Below are 18,920 nucleotides of genomic sequence, written 5' to 3'. Positions count from 1 at the left end.
TTGGGTTCAGGAGGAGGGAACGGGACTGACTCCGGATCGCTGCCCAGTGATGACGCAGGAAAGTCAGGATCAGGCTTTGGTGCTACTCGAGCACAGTAGTGGAAGACTGCGTGTCTGTCGAGCTTGTACCCCAGCAAGTGTTGGGAGAAAACTGCAAGTGGGGGTGAAATCTGGTTTGATTTAATCTTTTCACACGTTTCTTATTATTTCTAACACTTCAATTTTGAAACTTGCTTACAAACTCCCTTGGACTAAATTTCTTTGATTTTCTTTTTAATTCAATTCTGCCTATTTTGATTTCCATAGTTGTCTTTTATTTTTAATTAACTGGCAGTTTTGAATATGATGGGCTGGATTGTGTATCTAGGTACAGGAGGGGAACAGGCCCTATGGTCTGTGCCGCCGTTCAATTAGAACTCGGCTGATTTGTATCTTAACTGCATTGGGTCCATATCCCTTAATACCCTTGCCTAACAAAAATCTTATTACAGGAAACTTTGGTTTATCCGGAGGTTATATGTCCGGAATACTCGATCTAACGGCAAAAATCAGGAGCCGTTTTCTATAAGTTTTTTTAGTTCTCGTTGCTTTTTTTTTCCCAGTCAGGCACTGCAAGGTCTGTAGCTATAGCAACAGCTTCAGCTAGAGACGCTTTCAGCTGCAGCCGACTGTTTTGAAGCTGACAGGGTTTGTTGATTCACACGGAGCTTTTCAGTTCCGTATGTTTCAACATTATGCTGGTATGTCCGGCACTTTTGATGGTACGGCACCAGCTCGGTCCCGTCAGTGCCGGATATCAGAAAGTTTCCTGTAATCTCCATTTTGAAATTTTTCAATTGACCGAACCGCAACAGCTTTTTGGGGGAGAGTTTTCCAGGTTTCTACTACCCTTTGTGTGAAGAAGTGCTTCCTGACATCACCCCTGAACGGCCTAGCTCTAATTTTAAGGTTATGCCCCCTTGTTCTGGACTCTTCCACCAGAGGAAATAGTTTCTCTCTATCTACCCTATCAACTCCTTTAACCACCTTAAACACCAAAGGACATCTGGTGGACCACATTCTAATTTTATAGCAATAAGTACCTGAAGACAGGAGATGAATGGTGAGAATGTGGAACTCGCTACCACATGGAGTGGTTGAGGCGACTAGCATTTAAGGAGAACAACAACAACTTGTATTTATATAGTGCCTTTAACGTAGTAAAACATTCCATGACGCTTCACAGGAGCAATGTCAAATAAGGAGATATTGGGACAGGCGACCAAAAGCTTGGTCAGAGGTAGGTTTTAAGGAGCATCTTAAAGGAGGCGAAGAGGTTTAGGGAGGGAATTCCGGAGCCTAGTGCCCAGGCAGCTGAAGGCACGGCCACCAATGGTGGAGCAATTAAAATCGGGGATGCTCAAGAGGCCCGAATTGGAGGAGGGCAAAGACCTCGGAGGGTTGTAGAGCTGGAGGAGGTTACAGAGATCGGGAGGGGCGAGGCCATGGAGGGATTTGAAAATGAGGATGAAAATTTTTAATTCGTGGCGTTGCCGGATCAGGAGCCAATGTAGCTCGGCGAGCACAGGGGTGATGGGTAAACGGGACATGGTGCGAGTTAGGATATGCGCAGCAGCGTTTTGGATGAGTTCAAGTTTATGGAGGGTGAAAGATGGGCAGCCGGCCAGGAGAGCATTGGAATAGTTGAGTCTAGAGGTACCAAAGGCATAGATGAGGGTTTCAGCAGCAGATGAGCTGAGGCAGGGGCGGAGACGGGCAATGTTACGGAGGTGGAAGTAGGTGGTCTTGGTGATGGAGTGTTTATGTGGTCAGAAGCTCATCTCTGGTCAATTAGGACGTCTAAGTTGCGAAAGGTCTGGTTCAGCCTCAGAGTCCAACGGAGAGCGATGGAGTCGGTGGTCAGGGAACAGAGTTTGTGGAGGGAACTGAAAACAATGGCTTCGGTCTTCCCAATATTTAGTTGGAGGAAATTTCTGCTCAACTAGAACTGAGATGTGGGACAAGCAAAGTGACAAATCAGAGACAGTGGAGGGGTCGAGAGAAGTGGTGGTGAGGTAGAGCTGGGTGTCATCAGTGTACATGTGGAACCTGACGTGTTTTCGGAAAATGTCGCTGAGGGGCAGCATGTAGATGAGAAATAGGAGGGGGCCAAGGATAGATCCTTGGGGGACTCCAGCGGTAATGATGCGGGAGCGGGAAGAGAAGCCATTGCAGGAGATTCTCTGGCTACGGCTGGATAGATAAGAATGGAACCAGGCGAGGGCAGTCCCACCCAGCTGGACAACAGAGGAGAGGTGTTGGCGGAGGATGGTGTGGTCACCTTTTCGAAGGCTGCAGACAGGTCATGAAGTATGAGGAGGGATACAGTCCACGGTTACAGTCACATAGGATGTCTTTTGTGACTGATGATGGCCGTATCAGTGCTGTGGAAGGGGTAGAAACCTGATTGGAGGGGTTCAAACATGGAATTGCGAGAAGGATGAGCATGGATTTAGGAGGCGACAACACATTCAAGGATTTTGGAAAGGAAAGGGAATTTGGGAATGGGGCAGTAATTTGCAAGGACAGAGGGGTCAAGGTGGGTTTTTTGAGGAGGGGGTTGATGATGGCAGATTTGAAGGTGGGGGGGACAGTACCTGAGCAGAAAGAAACATTAATAATATCAAATAACTTGGGGGGCAGGAAGGGAAGTTGGGTGGTCAGCAGTTTGGTGGGAATAGGGTCGAGGGAGCAGAAGGTGGGTCTTGTGGACAGGATGAGCTCAGAGAGGGCATGAGGGAAGATAGGAGAGAAACTGGAGAAAGATGTGAGTTCAGGGCTGCGGCAGGCGGAACCTTGGGCGAAGCTTGGCCCGGTGGGCTTGGAGAAAGGACGGAAGCAGCAGAGGCAGCTGAACAGATGGTCTCGATCTTAGTGACAAAGAAGTTCATGAGCTTTTCACAGTGGTTGAGGGCTAGCTAAATACATGAGGGAAAAAGGAATAGAAGGATATGGCGATAGGGTGAGATGAAGTAAGGTGGGAGGAGGCTCATGTGGAGCATAAACCCCGGCACAGACCTGTTGGGCTGAATGGCATGTTTCTGTGCTGTAAAATTCTATGTAATGTCTTTGGATGGGTAAAAATCGCATAACTGGAAAACAATTCTTGCTCATTTCTGGGGCACTTGGAGTTGGACATTTGAAAGATTAATTTAAATATACACAAGTATGATGCAAGTCTAATAGTAATTTGAAATTTCAACGTGTCTAGCTGTCCAGTTTTGTCTTTTTTTTTTCTTTTAAGAACCTGTGCTTTTAACCTCCGTTTTCCAGCTCTGTAATAAGGGCACTGGCCAAATATCTGGCAACACAGTATTAGAAAATGAATGCACCGCGGTACTGGCTGCTGGTAGAATGTTGACTGGAATTGGAAGCGTTCATGTCTGTCAGTGGCTGTGGTGACCTCTTGTTTGGGGGAAGTGAAATTTCACAAGGAGGGCCCTGGTTACTAATTTTGACAATGTTGATGTTGGTGAGGCCCAGCTAGAAAGTGGCTGTTCCTGGTGTTTGATTTGTCAACACATTTTATATTTTTTAAAAAGCCATAGAAAACCATTCAACCTGTACCGGATGTTTTTAAAAAATTTGTAACCGTTAATAATTCTGCTTAAAAGCTCTGGGAACACAGTGGGTCGATCCGGCAGCCAAGTGAGCAGAAAGGTCAAGCGGCAATGCTGTTGTCAGTGGGGATAAAAGTTCCTTAGTGTTGACATTCACTCTTCAATCACTCTTACTTCCTGTCTGGACAGGGAAAGGATTCAGTTGTACTTTGTACTAACTCCACAACAAAAGTGGTGTCTTTATATAAGTGGGCAAAACCTGTACTTACTTTGTCCACTCTCTCTCTTTATTCTAATGCCTTCCTTTTGGAATTACTAGCGGGTGAAGGTGAGCATTCGTCAAATCAATATTTTTTTCTTTTAAGTGATTCAGGTTTTATCGGCATTTTTAAACGTACAAATCTATTTGAACTTTCAAAGTATACTCTTGAGCTTATTTTATATGTGGTTCCAGTCTTCCCATTTCCAGCAACTCTCGCAAAAAAAATTAGGTGGTGAGGCGAGAGAGGAGCTTGTCAAACCCATGCCAGTTTGAGGTGATCTTCTTTACTCTATCTCACTCGTGCCTTGCACCTGAACACGGGGTAAACTCGCCAAACCTCCTTCCTTTTCAACTTGACGCGTCAACAATATGCTTCAGTTGGCCTTCATCCGTTTTTAAAATTTCATGATGGTCAGCTTTAGCACATGTTAATTTCATGCCTCAAAGGAGCCAACTTTTCTTGCCAACATGTACTTCAGAAACAAGCGATGTGTCAGTTGATCGTAGTCACTTTCAGTTGTCGGGGAGAGGACAGAGAGAGAAGGTAGAATATCAAATGTCTTGTAGCTTTATTAATACTAGTGTTAGCTGTGGATCTACAGGGTACTCACTGGTTTTGTTTGAATACCACTTGAAACAGTCTCAGATTTTAATGTTTGATTAGTCAGAATTGGCATTGATGGGCCTTGAGTCTGTCCAGTTAACTGTTAGGGGATGTGCTTGTGCACACTTCCTGTGCCTTCTCTTTGTTTTAATCCTTATTATATTTGCATACTGGATGTTGAAGCTCAGAACATTTTATAGCACTAGTCTGAATTTGAGCACCGATTACTGTCCAGCGAGAAAAATAACCATTAATATGTTCTTGAAACTGCTGATGCAGCCATTAACTAGACCAATCTTCTCTTCCCCCCACTCCCACTACCTTGCTGCAGTGTATAATCACTGAGCATCTCCTCCCCAATCCCCCAACTGTCCATCAGACCCTTCCTGTGCTCTCAACCCCTTCTGACCCAATTCCTCCTCATACAATTACTCCTCCTTGGTTCAATACTCACTGACACCATCCATACTTCCCTCTCTTTAAGACTGGTCTCATCTAAAAATTAAGAAAAAACATTATCCCTTTGTCCTTTCTAACTACTCTCCTACCTCCAACCTCCCCCTCTCTAAAGTACTGCAATGTGCAGTTGCAACCCAGTTAGAGTACTGTGCACAGTTCTGGTCTCCACATTACAAAAAGGATATAGAAGCACTGGAGAAGGTGCTAAAAAGATTTACAAGGATGATACCAGAACTGAGAGGGTACGACCATCAGGAAAGACTGAACAGACTGGGTCTCTTTTCGCTAGAAAAGGGAAGACTGAGAAGTGACCTGATAGCGGTCTTTAAAATTATGACTGGGTTCGAAGGGGTAGATGCAGAGAGGACGTTTTCAGTTGTGGGGAGTCCAATACCAGGGGTCCTAAATATAGGATAGTTACTAATAAATCCAGTAAGAAATTCAGGAGAAACTCCTTTACCCAGAGAGTGGTGAGAATGTGGAACTCGCTACCACGGAGTGGTTGAGGCGAATAGTATAGATGCATTTAAGGGGAAGCTGGATAAGTACATGAGGGAGAAAGGAATAAAAGGATATGCTGATAGGGTGAGATGAAGAAGTAAGATGGGAGGAGCATAAACACCGGCACAGACCTGTTGTGACGAATGGCCTGTTCCCGTGCTGTAAAATTGTATGTAATCACTTCCTCTTTGAGTCCCTTCAATCTTTCAATCTGCTTTTCACCCTGCCCAAACATCAGAACTACAAAGGTTAAAAATCACAAACAGCGATCACGGTTTGCTATCCCTCCTTCTCTTCCTTCACCTTTCTGCAGTGTTTGACACAGTTGACTGCTCCATACTCTTCCATCATCTCTGTTCTGTGGTCCACCTCTATGGCACTGCCTTATCTTGGTTGTACTCCTACCTGTCTCAGTGTAGCCAGCACATTTCCTGCAATGACCTTCCCTTCCAACCCCTGCACAGTAACTTCAGCTGTGCCCAGGGCTCCGCCCTTGGTCCCCCTTCTTTTCTTCCACACGCTGCCCCTTGGCAACATCATCCATAACCATTGACTATTCCAACACTCTCCTGGCTGGCTTCTTGTCGGCTGGTCTCCATAACTTGAGCTCATCCAAAATCCTGCTGCCCGTATCCGAACCAAGTCATATTCACCAATCAACCCCATGCTCACTGACCGATATTGGCTCCTGGTCCAGTAACCGCTTGATTTTAAAATTCTCATCCTCGTGTTCAAATCCCTCTATGGCCTCGCCCCTCCCTATCTCTGTAACCTCCTCCAGCTCTACACCCCTCCGAGAACTCTATGTCCCTCCAACTCTGGCCTGTGCATCTTCCACTTCGCCCCACCATTGGTGGCCGTGCCTTCAGCTGTCTGGGCCCTATGCTCTGGAATTCCCTCCCTAAACCTCTCCGCCTCTCCTCTTTTAAGCTGCTGCTTAAAACCTACTACTTTCACCTGTCCAAATGTTTCCTTATTTGGCTCTGTGTCAATTTTTGTCTGATTGCGCTCCTGTGAAGCACCTTTGGATGTTTTACTACGTTGAAGGCGCTGTATAAATGCAAGTTGTTATTGTTGTATTTAATCTCCAATGCTCTCCTTGCCAATCCTTTGAGTTCTTCCTTTCACAAATGGCAACTCATTCAAAACTTCACCACCTGCTTACGCTAATCCTGCTACCCCATCATCCCTGTGCTCATCAACTTTCATTGGCTCCCAGTCTCTCAACATTCTGATTTCAAAATCCTTGTTTCTGGGTTCTCCTCACCCTAACTCTAATTTCCTTCAGCCCTATGATCCAGCACATGCCTATTGCTCTTCCAACTCTGGCCTCCTTTGCAATAACCCCCTCCCTCGGTTCCACCTGGAGTCACAGAGCCCCTGGCTGTCTCAGCCCCACACTCTGAGATGCACCACCCGAAACCTCTTGCCTTACTATCTCTTTCCTCTTCTTCAAACGTCTAAGGAATATAGTAACAGGAGTAGACCATTCAGCCCTTTGAGCCTGCTCTGCCATTCAGTTACATCATGGCTGTTCTGTATCTCAACTCCAGTTATCTGCCTTAGCTCTTTATCCCTTGATACCCTTACCCAACAAAAATCTATCCTTCTCAGTCTAGAATGCTCCAATTGACCCCCAGCATCCACAGCCTTTTGGATGAGAGTGTTCCAGATTTCTACTACCTTTTGTGTGGAAAGTGTTTCCTCAGGTGTGAAGCCCAAAACTGAACAAAGTACTCCAGATGGGGTCTGACCAAACCTCTAAACAACTGAAGCATCGCTTCCTCCCCTTTGTATTCCAGGACCCCTTGAGATAAAGACCAACATTCTATTAGCCTTTTTGATTATTTTTTGTACCGGTCTACAAGCTTTATTTGATTTGCGATCTTAGACTCCCAAATTTCTTTGCTCTTCTACAGTCCCTAGTTTCTCACCTTTCTTGGGTCCAGAGTGGTTGACCTCACACTTGCCCACATTAAACTCCATCTGCCACAGGCTTCCTAATCTCTCTGTCCCTTTGCAACTTCCTGTTCCCATCTACACCACATTCTGTCTGCCCCCTTAACCTGCCCCATTGATCTTGATTTCAATCATCAATCCAGCCAGTCTCTGACCACTGTTTGTATCTGCCTCCTTGAAGCACTTTGGGGTGTTGCCTTGCTTCAAAGATGCTTTATGAGTGCAAGTTGTTGCTGTTATATTCAAAGTATTGCAGAAGAGCAGACGACAAGGTAAATAATCAACCCTTTTTACCATTCGGCTTTGGAGTGAGATAGTATGGAACCTACCATACCCAACTGATAGCTCATACTGATGGCAAATGCCACACTGACAGACCATAATACTTGGGTTGCAGATTCCTAAACAAGTTTATCAAGATAGCCAGATTAAAATGAACAGATTTCGGTTGGATTGTAACAGTTGACCAAACTTGATCTCTATTGGAACAATACAAGTCCTGGAGCCATAGTATATGTTACAACTTGGGGAACAGTTCACAGAACGTTCTATCAGCTCCTGACACTGATGGCGGCCAAGTGAGGTGAAGAGAGCTTGAACGGGTCTAGACTGCTAGACTTGGGGAAATACTTCGCTTCCCTTTGCAGTTCAGGCTGCACCAAAGGGAAGATTAGAAAAATGTACGATTGGTCACAACTGTCAGATCAAATTAAGTCACAAATGCACAAAAATCGTCCAACAGGTTTCTTGACTCCATTTTTTATACCAATGGATCAACATCATGGTGGGCGATCCTAGTAGAATGGACAATGCCTGTGGTCTGAAGTTCTATTGAGCAGTCCGCAAAACCAGAAATAACGTAACGCTGGTGAGGCCTTGGAGAGGGTAGAGGACATTTACGAGAATTATACCAGGGATGAGGGACTTCAGTTCTGTGGAGAGACTGGAGAAGCTGGGATTGTTCTCCTGAGAGCAGAGAAGGTTAAGGGGAGATTTAATAGAGGTGTTCAAAATTCTGAGAGGTTTTGATAGAGTAGATAGGGAAGACACTGTTTCCGCTGGCAGGCGGGCTAGTAACCAGAAGACACAGATTTAAGATAATTGGCAAAAGAACCAGAGGGGAGATGAGTAGAACTTTTTACACAATGAGTTGTTATGATCTGGTATGCACTACCCGAAAGGGTGGTGGAAACAAATTCAATAGTAACCGTCAAAAATTAATTGGATATAGACTTAAAAAATTGCAGGGCTATGGGGAAAGAGCAGGGGAGTGGGACAAATTGTATAGCTCTTTCAAAGAGCCAGCACAGGCACGATGGGCCGAATGGCCTCCCTCTGAGCTGTATGATTCTATGATTCTATTTGATGGTGGAAGTGGCAGCAGATTGCAGCCAGCTACGTGGATTTGTCAGTCCTCTCTCCCCATCTCCCCCGCACTTTGTAATCAAACTTGGATGACCCAACTTTGTGCACCATTGGCTATAGAGACATTGGGATATGGTTTCTTCATGGGCGCTGGCGTGAAACGGGCGACAGCAAATCGGTGGTCATGTTTTGTACTCTGCCCGATTTTCTTTCCCGTTGTAGTCGAGTGGCGTGGTGTAAAGCGGACTGCTGATTCGCCATCACCCGTTTTCTGCTACCGCCCAAGTCTCATTTATATCCCTCTGTCATAGATCAGAGTCACTCATGAAAGCTGCTGTGAGTCGAACTGAAGAATCTCATTCCCAAAGCACTCCTAGTTGTGTACCTAATCTAGGAAGTTGGTTAATTCTAATGATATTCCTTCCGAATGTGTAAAATGTTGCTAGAAAAATGAACAAACTGGCAGTGATGTCCTACAGCCAACCTCACAGATTACATATAAAAAGAATTTAGTGCTTGTGTAGGCCGTGGCTCAGTGGTAGCAAGGGTTCAAGTCCTACTCCAGAGACTTGAGCCCATAATCTAGGCTGACACTCCCACTGCAGTACTGAGGGAGTGCTGCACGGTTGGAGGGGCCATCTTTCAGATGAGAAGTTAAACCGAGGCCCCGTCTGCCCTCCCATGTGAATGTAAAAGATCCCATGACATTATTTCGAAGAGGAGTAGGGGTGTTTTTCCTGGTGTCCTGTGGAGAAGGACAGGGGATGGTGGGGGGTGGGAGGGGGAGTGGAGCTTGGAGGCGGGGGTTGGGGAGGAGGAGTGGAGCTCTGAGGCGGGGTGGGGGGAGTGGCGCTCGGAGGCAGTGGGGGGGCAGAGTGGAGCTCTGAGGCGTGGGGAAGGTCAGGAGCTTGGGGTGGGGAGGGGATTTAGAGCACGGAGAGAACAGTGGGGATGGGGGAAGAACGTGATCCAAGTCTAAAGTGGTGGGGGGGAATGAGAGCAAAAAGATGATCCAGATGGGAAGATGGATCACGTTCTCTCCCTCTATTAGACGTGAATCACGTTCTTCCAACTGGATGAATTAGTGAATCCCTTCCCACACATGGGGCAGGTGAACGGTCTCTCCCCAGTGGGAACTCACTGGTGTGTCAGAAGGTTGGATTACACACACGGACCCCACACACACGGAGCCCGCACACGGTCCCTTCATTCAGAATTAAAGAATTTTTATCACTTCCAGAAGGAAAAAAACATAAAACTTCAAAGAATTAACTAACCCACTAATTAGAGTATAAATCTTTTATTTTACCAGCCAAGGACAACTATAATTACAATTGCAGAATACTATTAACAGAGGATCTTCACAAAGCTAACTACTTCCACTTTCTGTAGTCGGGCAAGACTGGATCAAATTACACCTTGCAGGGTTGTCTACAACAGGCAGGATCAAATTACACATTCCAGACATACTGTTGGGTGCGTCTTGTCCTCCACGGGGACCAATCAGAAATCTGGTGTTGCAAATAGACACTGCCAAATATTGACACCACCATGTCGGCCAATGAGTTGGAGGCAGGGGTGGGACTTGACAGTCTCTGAACTCGTGACCAAAAAAACAGCAAACGGAGTCTTCCCGAGTACAGCAGAATTACTTCTCCAGCAAAATGCAGAGTGGAGGATAGTTACATAATACAAATTGTGCACATAAAATCAATCCCAGTCACCTAGAGCAGGCATGATTGACTGAACAATTACCTAATCATCTCCATTCTGGCCGGGTCTTGTGGTGTCACTACACCAGCCTTTTTTTTTTGTTATTTAAGATGCTTGTGTTAATTTCCACAGGAGTTGCGTGACCGGAATGACGAGCTACAATCTGAAATGGAGGTGCTCCGCTCACAACTGCGTGACGGGAAGCATCGGCGTGCGGGTAATAAGAAGGAGAAGAATTCCTTTAGTATAGGGGCTGACGGCAGGATCACCAGGTGCGAGTCTGATTCTGGTAAGTGACGGCAGGTCTAACATTACCTCTTTCCCCCCCCCCCCCCCAACCCCCCGGTTATCCAACAGGAAAACAATGTGCAAAAATATAACATTTTTTGTGTGTCACTGTTCAGGTTGAAAATGGATTTGGGAGATGAGTAGTCCAGGGTAGTGTCTGTATTATCTAATGTTACTCGAGGATAATTATTAGAAAGAGAAAGGAAAGGATGTAAAGAAAGAACTTGCATTTCTAAATCACCTTTCACAACCTCAGGATGTCCCTAAACACTTTACAGCCACTGTTTGAAGTGCAGTTACTGTTTAAATGTAGGGAAACATGGCAGCAAGCTCCCACAAACAGCAATGAGATAAATGACCCGACAATCTGCTTTTAGTGATGTTGGTTGAGGGATAAATTTTGGCCAGGACACCGGGGGAGAACTCTCCTGCTCTCCGAAAGAGTGCCGTAGGATTTTTCACATCTATCTGAGGGGGCAGATGGGGACTCAATTTAACGTCTCATCTGAAAGACGGCACCTCCGACACTGCAGCAGTCCCTCAGTACTGCACTGAAATATCGGCTCGATTATGTGTTCAAGTCTCTGGAGTGGAACTTGAACCCACAACCTCCTGACTCGAGACGAGGGTGCTACCCACTGAGCCGTGGCTATCACCGTATATGATGTAAAAGAATTTTATTGAAATGTTGCAAACATTAGGTGTGTTGTTTTTTTTAATTATTTTTTTGCAGGGGGATGAATTCTTTGCAAATACAACTTACAAGCCGCAAAATCATAGCTAGTGTTCCTCCGTGTTTGAAACAGAGCCTTGATGTGATTTTTCTTTTCCTCTTGTCCAAAATTTTCCCCCTCCTCTCCTGAAGGTGGCGACTCATGCTGGAGTAAGGTAACGTGAGTGCCAGCGGCCCTCTGGTACCTCGCCTCAAGTGGCCAGTCATTATGCGTGAGCCCAGGCAGTGAGTGTGGGCAGGCTATTTGACTGTAGAAGGGAGGCATTGCAGCTGAACGCTTATCCACCACACTGCTTTGCAGCCTGGGCCAATGATGAGATCAGAAACCTGGAGTGGATTATTCCCCCCTCTCTTCTCTAGCCTGCGAATCTCCAGGCCTTCATCCCTCCCCCACTCCGTCCAACCTCCTTTTTGTTCGTGACATGCGATTTGCCAATGCATGGCGCTATTAAAATGGTGTTGCCCTTGCCTCAGTGGTAAAACTCTCGCTTCTGAGCCAGAGGGTTCAAGTACCACTCCAGAGATTTGAGCACAAAATCTAGGCTGACACTCTAGTGGAGTGCTGCACTGTTGGAGGTGCCGTCTTTCAGATGAGGCATTAAACCAAGGCCCCGATTGCCTCCTCAGGTGGTCGTAAAAGATCCCCTGGCACGATTTCGAAGAAGAGTAGGGGAGTTTCCTACTTTACAATAGTGACTACGCTTCAAAAGTACTTCATTGGCTGTAAAGCGACTTTGGAATGTCATGAGGCCGTGAAAGGCGTTGTATAAATACACATCCTTTTTTCTTTCGTTCGCCCCGGTGCCCTGGCCAACATTTATTCCTCAACCGTCACTAAAACAGATTATCTGATCATTATCGTGTTCTTTGTGGGAGCTTGCTGTGCGCAAATTGGCTGCTGCGTTTCCTACATTACAACAGTGACTACACTCCAAAAGTACTTCATTGACTAAAGCACTTTGGGACATCCTGAGGTTGTGAAAGGCGCTATAGAAATGCAAGTCTTTTTTTCTTAAAGACTTGTACTCCTGTGCTGTGGGTATGGTCCCAGTGTCTAGCAATTGGCTCCCAACACTCAGCTCACGCATGCCTATTATTAGTTACATGGTTTTCCTATTCGGTTTATGCTCCACACGAGCCTCCTCCCACCCTACTTCATCTAACCCTATCGGCATAACCTTCGATTGATTTCTCCCTCATTTACTTATCTATCTTCCCCTTAAATGCATCTAAGCTATTCGTCTCAACTGCTCCCTGTGGGAGCAAGTTCCACATTCTCATCACTCTCTGAGTAAAGAAGTTTCTCCTGAATTCCCTATTGGATTTATTAGTGACTATCTTTTATTTACGGCCCCTAGTTTTGGACCCCCCTACAAGTGGAAATATCTCCTCTACGTTTACCCTTCACAATTTTAAAGGCCTCTATCGGGTCACCCCTCAGCCTTCTCTTTACTAGAGAAAAGAGCCCCAGCCTGTTCAATTTTCCCTATTAGTTGTAACCTCTCAGGTCTGATATGATTCTTGTAAATCCCTTTTTCAACTTATCCAGTGCCTCCTCTATATCCTTTTTGTAATATGGAGACCTGTGCACAGTACTCGTAAGTGTGGCCTAACCAAGGTTCTATACAAGTTGAACATAAACTCTGCTTTTCAATTCTATTCCTCTAGAAATGAACCCCAGTGTTTTGTCAGCAAAATTTTGAATTATTATTTTTTGAACAGGTAAAGTTTCCCCAGAAGGTGAAGGTGCCAACGTGAGCATCGAAGCCGAGATGGCAATGGAAGACCTGAAAAGGCAGCACCTACAGGAAGTGCAAGACCTTAAGATAAAATTGGAAACAAAGGCAAGAGTCTTCTGTGTCATTTTACACCTTTTTTTATTTCTCCCCCTACCCAGTAGGGTTATTGCACACTACCTTTAGCCCAGAGGGCAGCCTCATGACCTACCCTTAAGTAGCTCCCAGTACAGAGCTAGTTCATGAATAAAATGAGAATGAGTTGACCATGTATCGTTATTTGCAGGTGCATGGTTTCATCAACAACTTGCATTTATATCACGCCTTTAACATAGTAAAAACCTCCCAAGGCGCTTCACAGGAATGTTATCAGACAAAATTTGACACCGAGCCACATAAGGAGATATTAGGACAGGCTGGGTCAATGAGATAGGTTTTAAGGAGCAGCGATGCCCACATCCCCTGAACGAATTTAAAAAAAATGCTTATTCAGTAAATTCCTAGGCGGCAAAATTTGGTTGCTTTGCGCCTCCCGTTAGCGCCCTAAGAGGGCACCCCGATCCCTGGTGGCCCAGTTGGGCCCCAGGTCGCGCTACGTAAAGCCCCTCCCCTTTAATAAGGGGAGGTAGGCCTGCAGCACCATGGCACGTAGCACCGTGATATTCCCTGGTAGCGCCCCAAGACGGAGGGGGAGCGCTTCCATTAGCGCCCCGCCTCCCTCTTGGGGTGCTACCATGAATTTTGGGTGCCAGGGTGCTCCCGGCGAAGTTAGCGCCCCAGAGGGGGCGCGACCGAATTTTTGCCCCCTAGAATCTTGCAGCGTGGAAGGAGGCCATTTGGCCCATCGTGCCTGTGCCGGCTCTGTGAAAGAGCAATCCAATTAATTACCGGTGTACCTCTTGCATCCCTTACAGAGAAATTAGTCTCACCTCCGTTGACTACCACCTTTTTATAACATTGTTGAATCTCAAACTGCCGTAGCGTAAGTCTGCACAATGTTTAACTTAGGGCTTGAAATGGCTGTCGATGTACATCTTGTGTGTCAGAGGTGAACACATTGCAGTGGTCAGCAATGTACGCTCTTGTGCTCACTTCCTGCCTAGTTTCTAGTTGCTCGGAGACTGCTGTGGGGGTGTTGAGGGTGTTGTGTGCTTCTGCACTTAAGCCATGTGTTATCTTTGTTGTGCTCATTGAGCGAGTGCAGCAAACGGCAACTTCCACACAGTGCATGTGTGACATACTCCTACTGACTACGTGAGATGGGTGTTACTGCTCTAATTGAGGAAGGAGCTGTGTGCAACACTTTTTGGCTTATAGAAAGTTCACCACAATGAGGATAGCTTTTGTTGCTTTAAGTGTTGACTTTGTCTCCGGGGTAACTCTCTTGCCTTGGAGATAGACGGTTGTGGGTTTACATAGAAACATAGAAGATAGGAGCAGGAGTAGGCCATTCGGCCACTCGAGCCTGCTTCGCCATTCAATGCAATCATGGCTGATCATCCAAATTTAGTACCCTGTCCCTGCTTTCTCCCCATATCCCTTGATCCCCTTAGCCTTAAGAAATATATCTAATTCCTTCTTGAATATATTTAATGAATTGGCCTCAACTGTCTTCTGTGGTAGAGAATTCCACAGGTTCACCACTCTCTGGGTGAAGAAATTCCTCCTCATCTCTGTCCTAAATGGCTTACCCCTTATCCTTAGACTGTGACCCCTGGTTCTGGACTCCCCCACCATCGCGAACAGCCTTCCTGCATCTAGTCTGTCTAGTCCTGTTAGAATTTTATAAGTTTCAATGAGATCCCCTCTCATTCTTCTAAACTCTAGCGAATATAAGCCTAATCGACCCAATCTCTCTTCATACGTCATTTCTGCCATCCCAGGTATCAGTCTGATGAATCTTCGCTGCACTCCCTCCATGGCAAGAACATCCTTCCTCAGATAAGGCGACCAAAACTGCACACAATACTCAAGGTGTGGTCTCACCAAGGCCCTGTACAACTGCAGCAAGACATCCTTGCTCCTGTACTCGAATCCTCTCGCTATGAAGGCCAGCATACCATTTGCCGCCTTAATCGCCTGCTGCACCTGCATGCTTACCTTTAGCGACTGGTTGCACTTCCCCTTTTCCCAAACTATTGCCGTTCAGATAATAATCTGCCTTCCTGTTTTTGCCACCAAAGTGGATAACCTCGCATTTATCCACATTATACTGCATCTGCCATGCATCTGCCCAATCGCCCAACCTGTCCAAATTGTACTGGAGATTCTCTGCATCCTCCTCACAGCACACATGCCCACCCAGCTTTGTGTCGTCTGCAAACTTGGAGATATTACATCTAGTTCCCTCGTCTAGATCATTAATATACATTGTGAATAGCTGGGGTCCTAGCACCGATCCCTGCGGTACCCCACTAGTCACTGCCTTCCACTCGGAAAAAGACCCGTTTATTCCAACTCTTTGCTTCCTGTCTGCCAACCAGTTTTCTATCCAAGTCAGTACCTTACCCCCAATCCCAAGTGCTTTAACTTTGCACGCTAGTCTCTTATGTGGGACCTTATCGAAAGCCTTCTGAAAGTCCAAATACACCACATCCACTGGTTCTCCCTTATCTATTCTACCAGTTACATCCTCAAAAAATTCCAGTAGATTAGTCAAGCATGATTTACCTTTTGTAAATCCATGTTGACTTTGTCCGATCCTGTCACTGTTTTCCAAGTGCTCTGCTATTACTTCTTATATAATGGACTCTAGCATTTTCCCCACTACCGATGTCAGGCTTACCAGTCTGTAATTCCCCGTTTTTTCTCTTCCACCTTTTTTAAATAGTGGGGTTACATTAGCTACCCTCCAATCCATGGGAACTGTTCCAGAGTCTATAGAATTTTGGAAGATGACCAGCAATACATCTACTATTTCTAGGGCCACTTCCTTAAGTACCCTAGGATGTAGATTATCAGGCCCTGGGGATTTATCGGCCTTCAATCCCATCAATTTCCCTAACACCATTTCCCTACAAATACTGATTTCATTCAGTTCCTCCCTCTCATTAGACCCTATGTTCTCCGACATCTCTGGGAGTTTATTTGTGTCCAACTTTGTGAAGACAGAACCAAAGTATGTATTTAATTGGTCTGCCATGTCTTTGTTCCCCATTATAAATTCCCCTGATTCTGACTGCAAGGGACCTATGCTTGACTTTACCAATCTTTTTCTCTTCACATATCTATAAAAGTTTTTACAGTCAGTTTTTATGTTCCCTGAAAGCTTACTCTCATGCTCTATTTTCCCCTCTTAATTAATCCCTTTGTCCTCCTTTGCTGAATCCTAAACTGCTTCCAATCCTCAGGTTTGCTGCTTTTTCTGGCCAATTTATATGTCCTCTCCTTGGATCTTATGCTATCCTTAATTTCCCTTGTTAGCCAATGTTGAGTCACCTTTTTTGTTTTATTTTTATGCCAAACAGGGATGAACAAATTCAGTAGTTCATCCATGCGATCTTTAAATGTTTGCCATTGCCTATTCTCCGTCAACCCTTTAAGTAACATTCCCCAATCCATCCTAGCCAACTTGCGCCTCATACTATCGTAGTTTCCTTTATTTAAATTCAGTACCCAAGTCTCTGAATCAACCACTTCACTCTCCATCTTAATGAAGAATTCTATCATATTGTGATCGCTCCTCCCCAAGGGGCCTCGCACAACAAGATTGCTAATTAATCCTTTCTCATTACGTAATACCCAGTCTAAGATGGCCTGATCTCTAGTTGGTTCCTCGACATATTGGTCCAGGAAACCATCCCATATACACTCTAGGAATTCCTCTTCCACAGTATTGTTACTAATTTGGTTAGACCAATCTATATGTAGATTAAAGTCACCCATGGAAACTGCTGTGCCCTTATTGCACGCATCTCTAATTTCCCATTTAATGCCATCCCCAACTTAAGCATTACTGTTTGGGGGTCTGTATACAACTCCCACTAATGTTTTCTGCCCCATGGTATTTCTCAGCTCTACCCATACAGATTCCACATCATCAGAGCTAATATCTTTCCTTACTATTGTGTTAATCTCCTCTTTAACCAGCAATGCTACCCCACCGCCTTTTCCTTTTTGCCTGTCCTTCCTTAATATTGAATACCCCTGGATGTTGAATTCCCAGCCTTGGTCACCCTGGAGCCATTTCTCCGTAATCCCAATTATATCCTCTCCGTTTACATCTATTTGCGCAGCTAATTCATCCACCTTATTACAAATGCTCCTCGCATTAAGACACAAAGCCTTCAGGCTTGTTTTTTTTAACACTCCTAGACCTTTTAGAATTATTGTTTACTGCGGCCATGTTTGATTTACACCCTTGATTTCTCTGACTTCCACTTTGGCTTTTCTCCTTGTCTTTTGCTTGTATCCTTGCTTCCCTTTCCTCTGTCTCCCTGCACAGGTTCCCAACCCCCTGCCATTTTAGTTTAAACCCTCCCCAACAGCACTAGCAAACATTCCCCCTAGGACATCGATCCCAGTCCTGCCCAGGTGCAAACCGTCCAGTTTGTACTGGTCCCACCTCCCCCAGAACCGATTCCAATGTCCCAGGAATTTGAATCCCTCCCCCTTGCACCATTCTTCTAGCCACGTATTCATCTGAAATATCCTTCTATTTCTACTCTGACTAGCATGTGGCACTGGTAGCAATCCTGAGATTACTATCTTTGAGGTCCTATTTTTTAATTTACCTCCTAACTCCCTATATTCAGCTTTTAGGCCCTCATCCCATTTTTTACCTATATCGTTGGTGCCTATATGCACCACAACAACTGGCTGTTCACCCTCCCCCTCCAGAATGCCCTGCAGCCGCTCCGAGACATCCTTGACCCTTGCACCAGGGAGGCAACATACCATCCTGGAGTCTCGTTTGCGGCCGCAGAAATGCCTATCTATTCCCCTTACAATAGAATCCCCTATCACTATAGCTCTCCTGCTCTTTTTCCTCCCGTCCCGTGCAGCAGAAACACTCATGGAGCCAGGAAGTTGGTTGCTGCTGCCTTCCCCCGATAAGCCATCCTCCCCAACAATATCCAAAGCAGTATATCTGTTTGAGATGGGGATGGCCACAGGGGACCCCTGCACTACCTGCCTGCGCCTACTACTCTGCCTGGTGGCCACCCACTCCCTTCCTGCCTGTGCTGCCTTTACCTGCGGTGTGACCAACTGATTAAACGTGATATCCACGACGTCCTCAGCATTGCGAATGCTCCAGTATGTATCCATTCACAGCTCCAGTGCCGCAATGCGGTCTACCAGTAGCTGCAGCTGGATACACTGCACACAGGAAGTGTCCCTGATTTCCCACATAGTGCACGACGAGCATGCCACGGGGCCGAGCTTTGCTGCCATGACTTATCCTTTAATTAATTTTAATTAAATCAATACCACCAATTATAAGAACATATAAGAACATAAGAAATAGGAGCAGGAGTAGGCCAATCGGCCCCTCGAGCCTGCTCCGCCTTTCAATAAGATCATGGCTGATCTGATCCTAACTGCCAATCCACTATCACAGAACCATCTCCTGAATCTAACAGAATTAGACACACGAAATAGGAGCAGGATCAGGCTACACGGCCCCTGGGCCCGCTCCGCTACCCACAGGGCCATGACCGATCCGAACCTAGACTCATGTCCAAATTCCTGCCCGCTCCCC

The 18,920-nt window shown here is 45.8% G+C and overlaps 1 protein-coding gene across 4 annotated transcripts in view; it reads left to right on the top strand.

Annotated features, from left to right (window-relative positions):
* The window catches only part of ninl (ninein-like), a 160,056-nt gene that overhangs the window by 102,221 nt on the left and 38,915 nt on the right, over window positions 1-18,920 (top strand). For all 4 annotated transcript variants that reach the window (XM_085981883.1, XM_085981882.1, XM_085981884.1 and 1 more), the window contains exons 14-15: window positions 10,595-10,751; window positions 13,206-13,327. In XM_085981883.1, coding sequence (XP_085838009.1) covers window positions 10,595-10,751; window positions 13,206-13,327 — 279 coding nt within the window. The remainder of the gene's footprint in view (window positions 1-10,594; window positions 10,752-13,205; window positions 13,328-18,920) is intronic.

The sequence above is a fragment of the Somniosus microcephalus genome, chromosome 3, assembly GCF_052327205.1.
Source record: "Somniosus microcephalus isolate GS21.2 chromosome 3, FLI_Smic_1.0, whole genome shotgun sequence".
Classification (NCBI taxonomy): Eukaryota; Metazoa; Chordata; class Chondrichthyes; order Squaliformes; family Somniosidae; genus Somniosus; species Somniosus microcephalus.
This window is presented reverse-complemented; position numbering and strand designations above follow the sequence as displayed.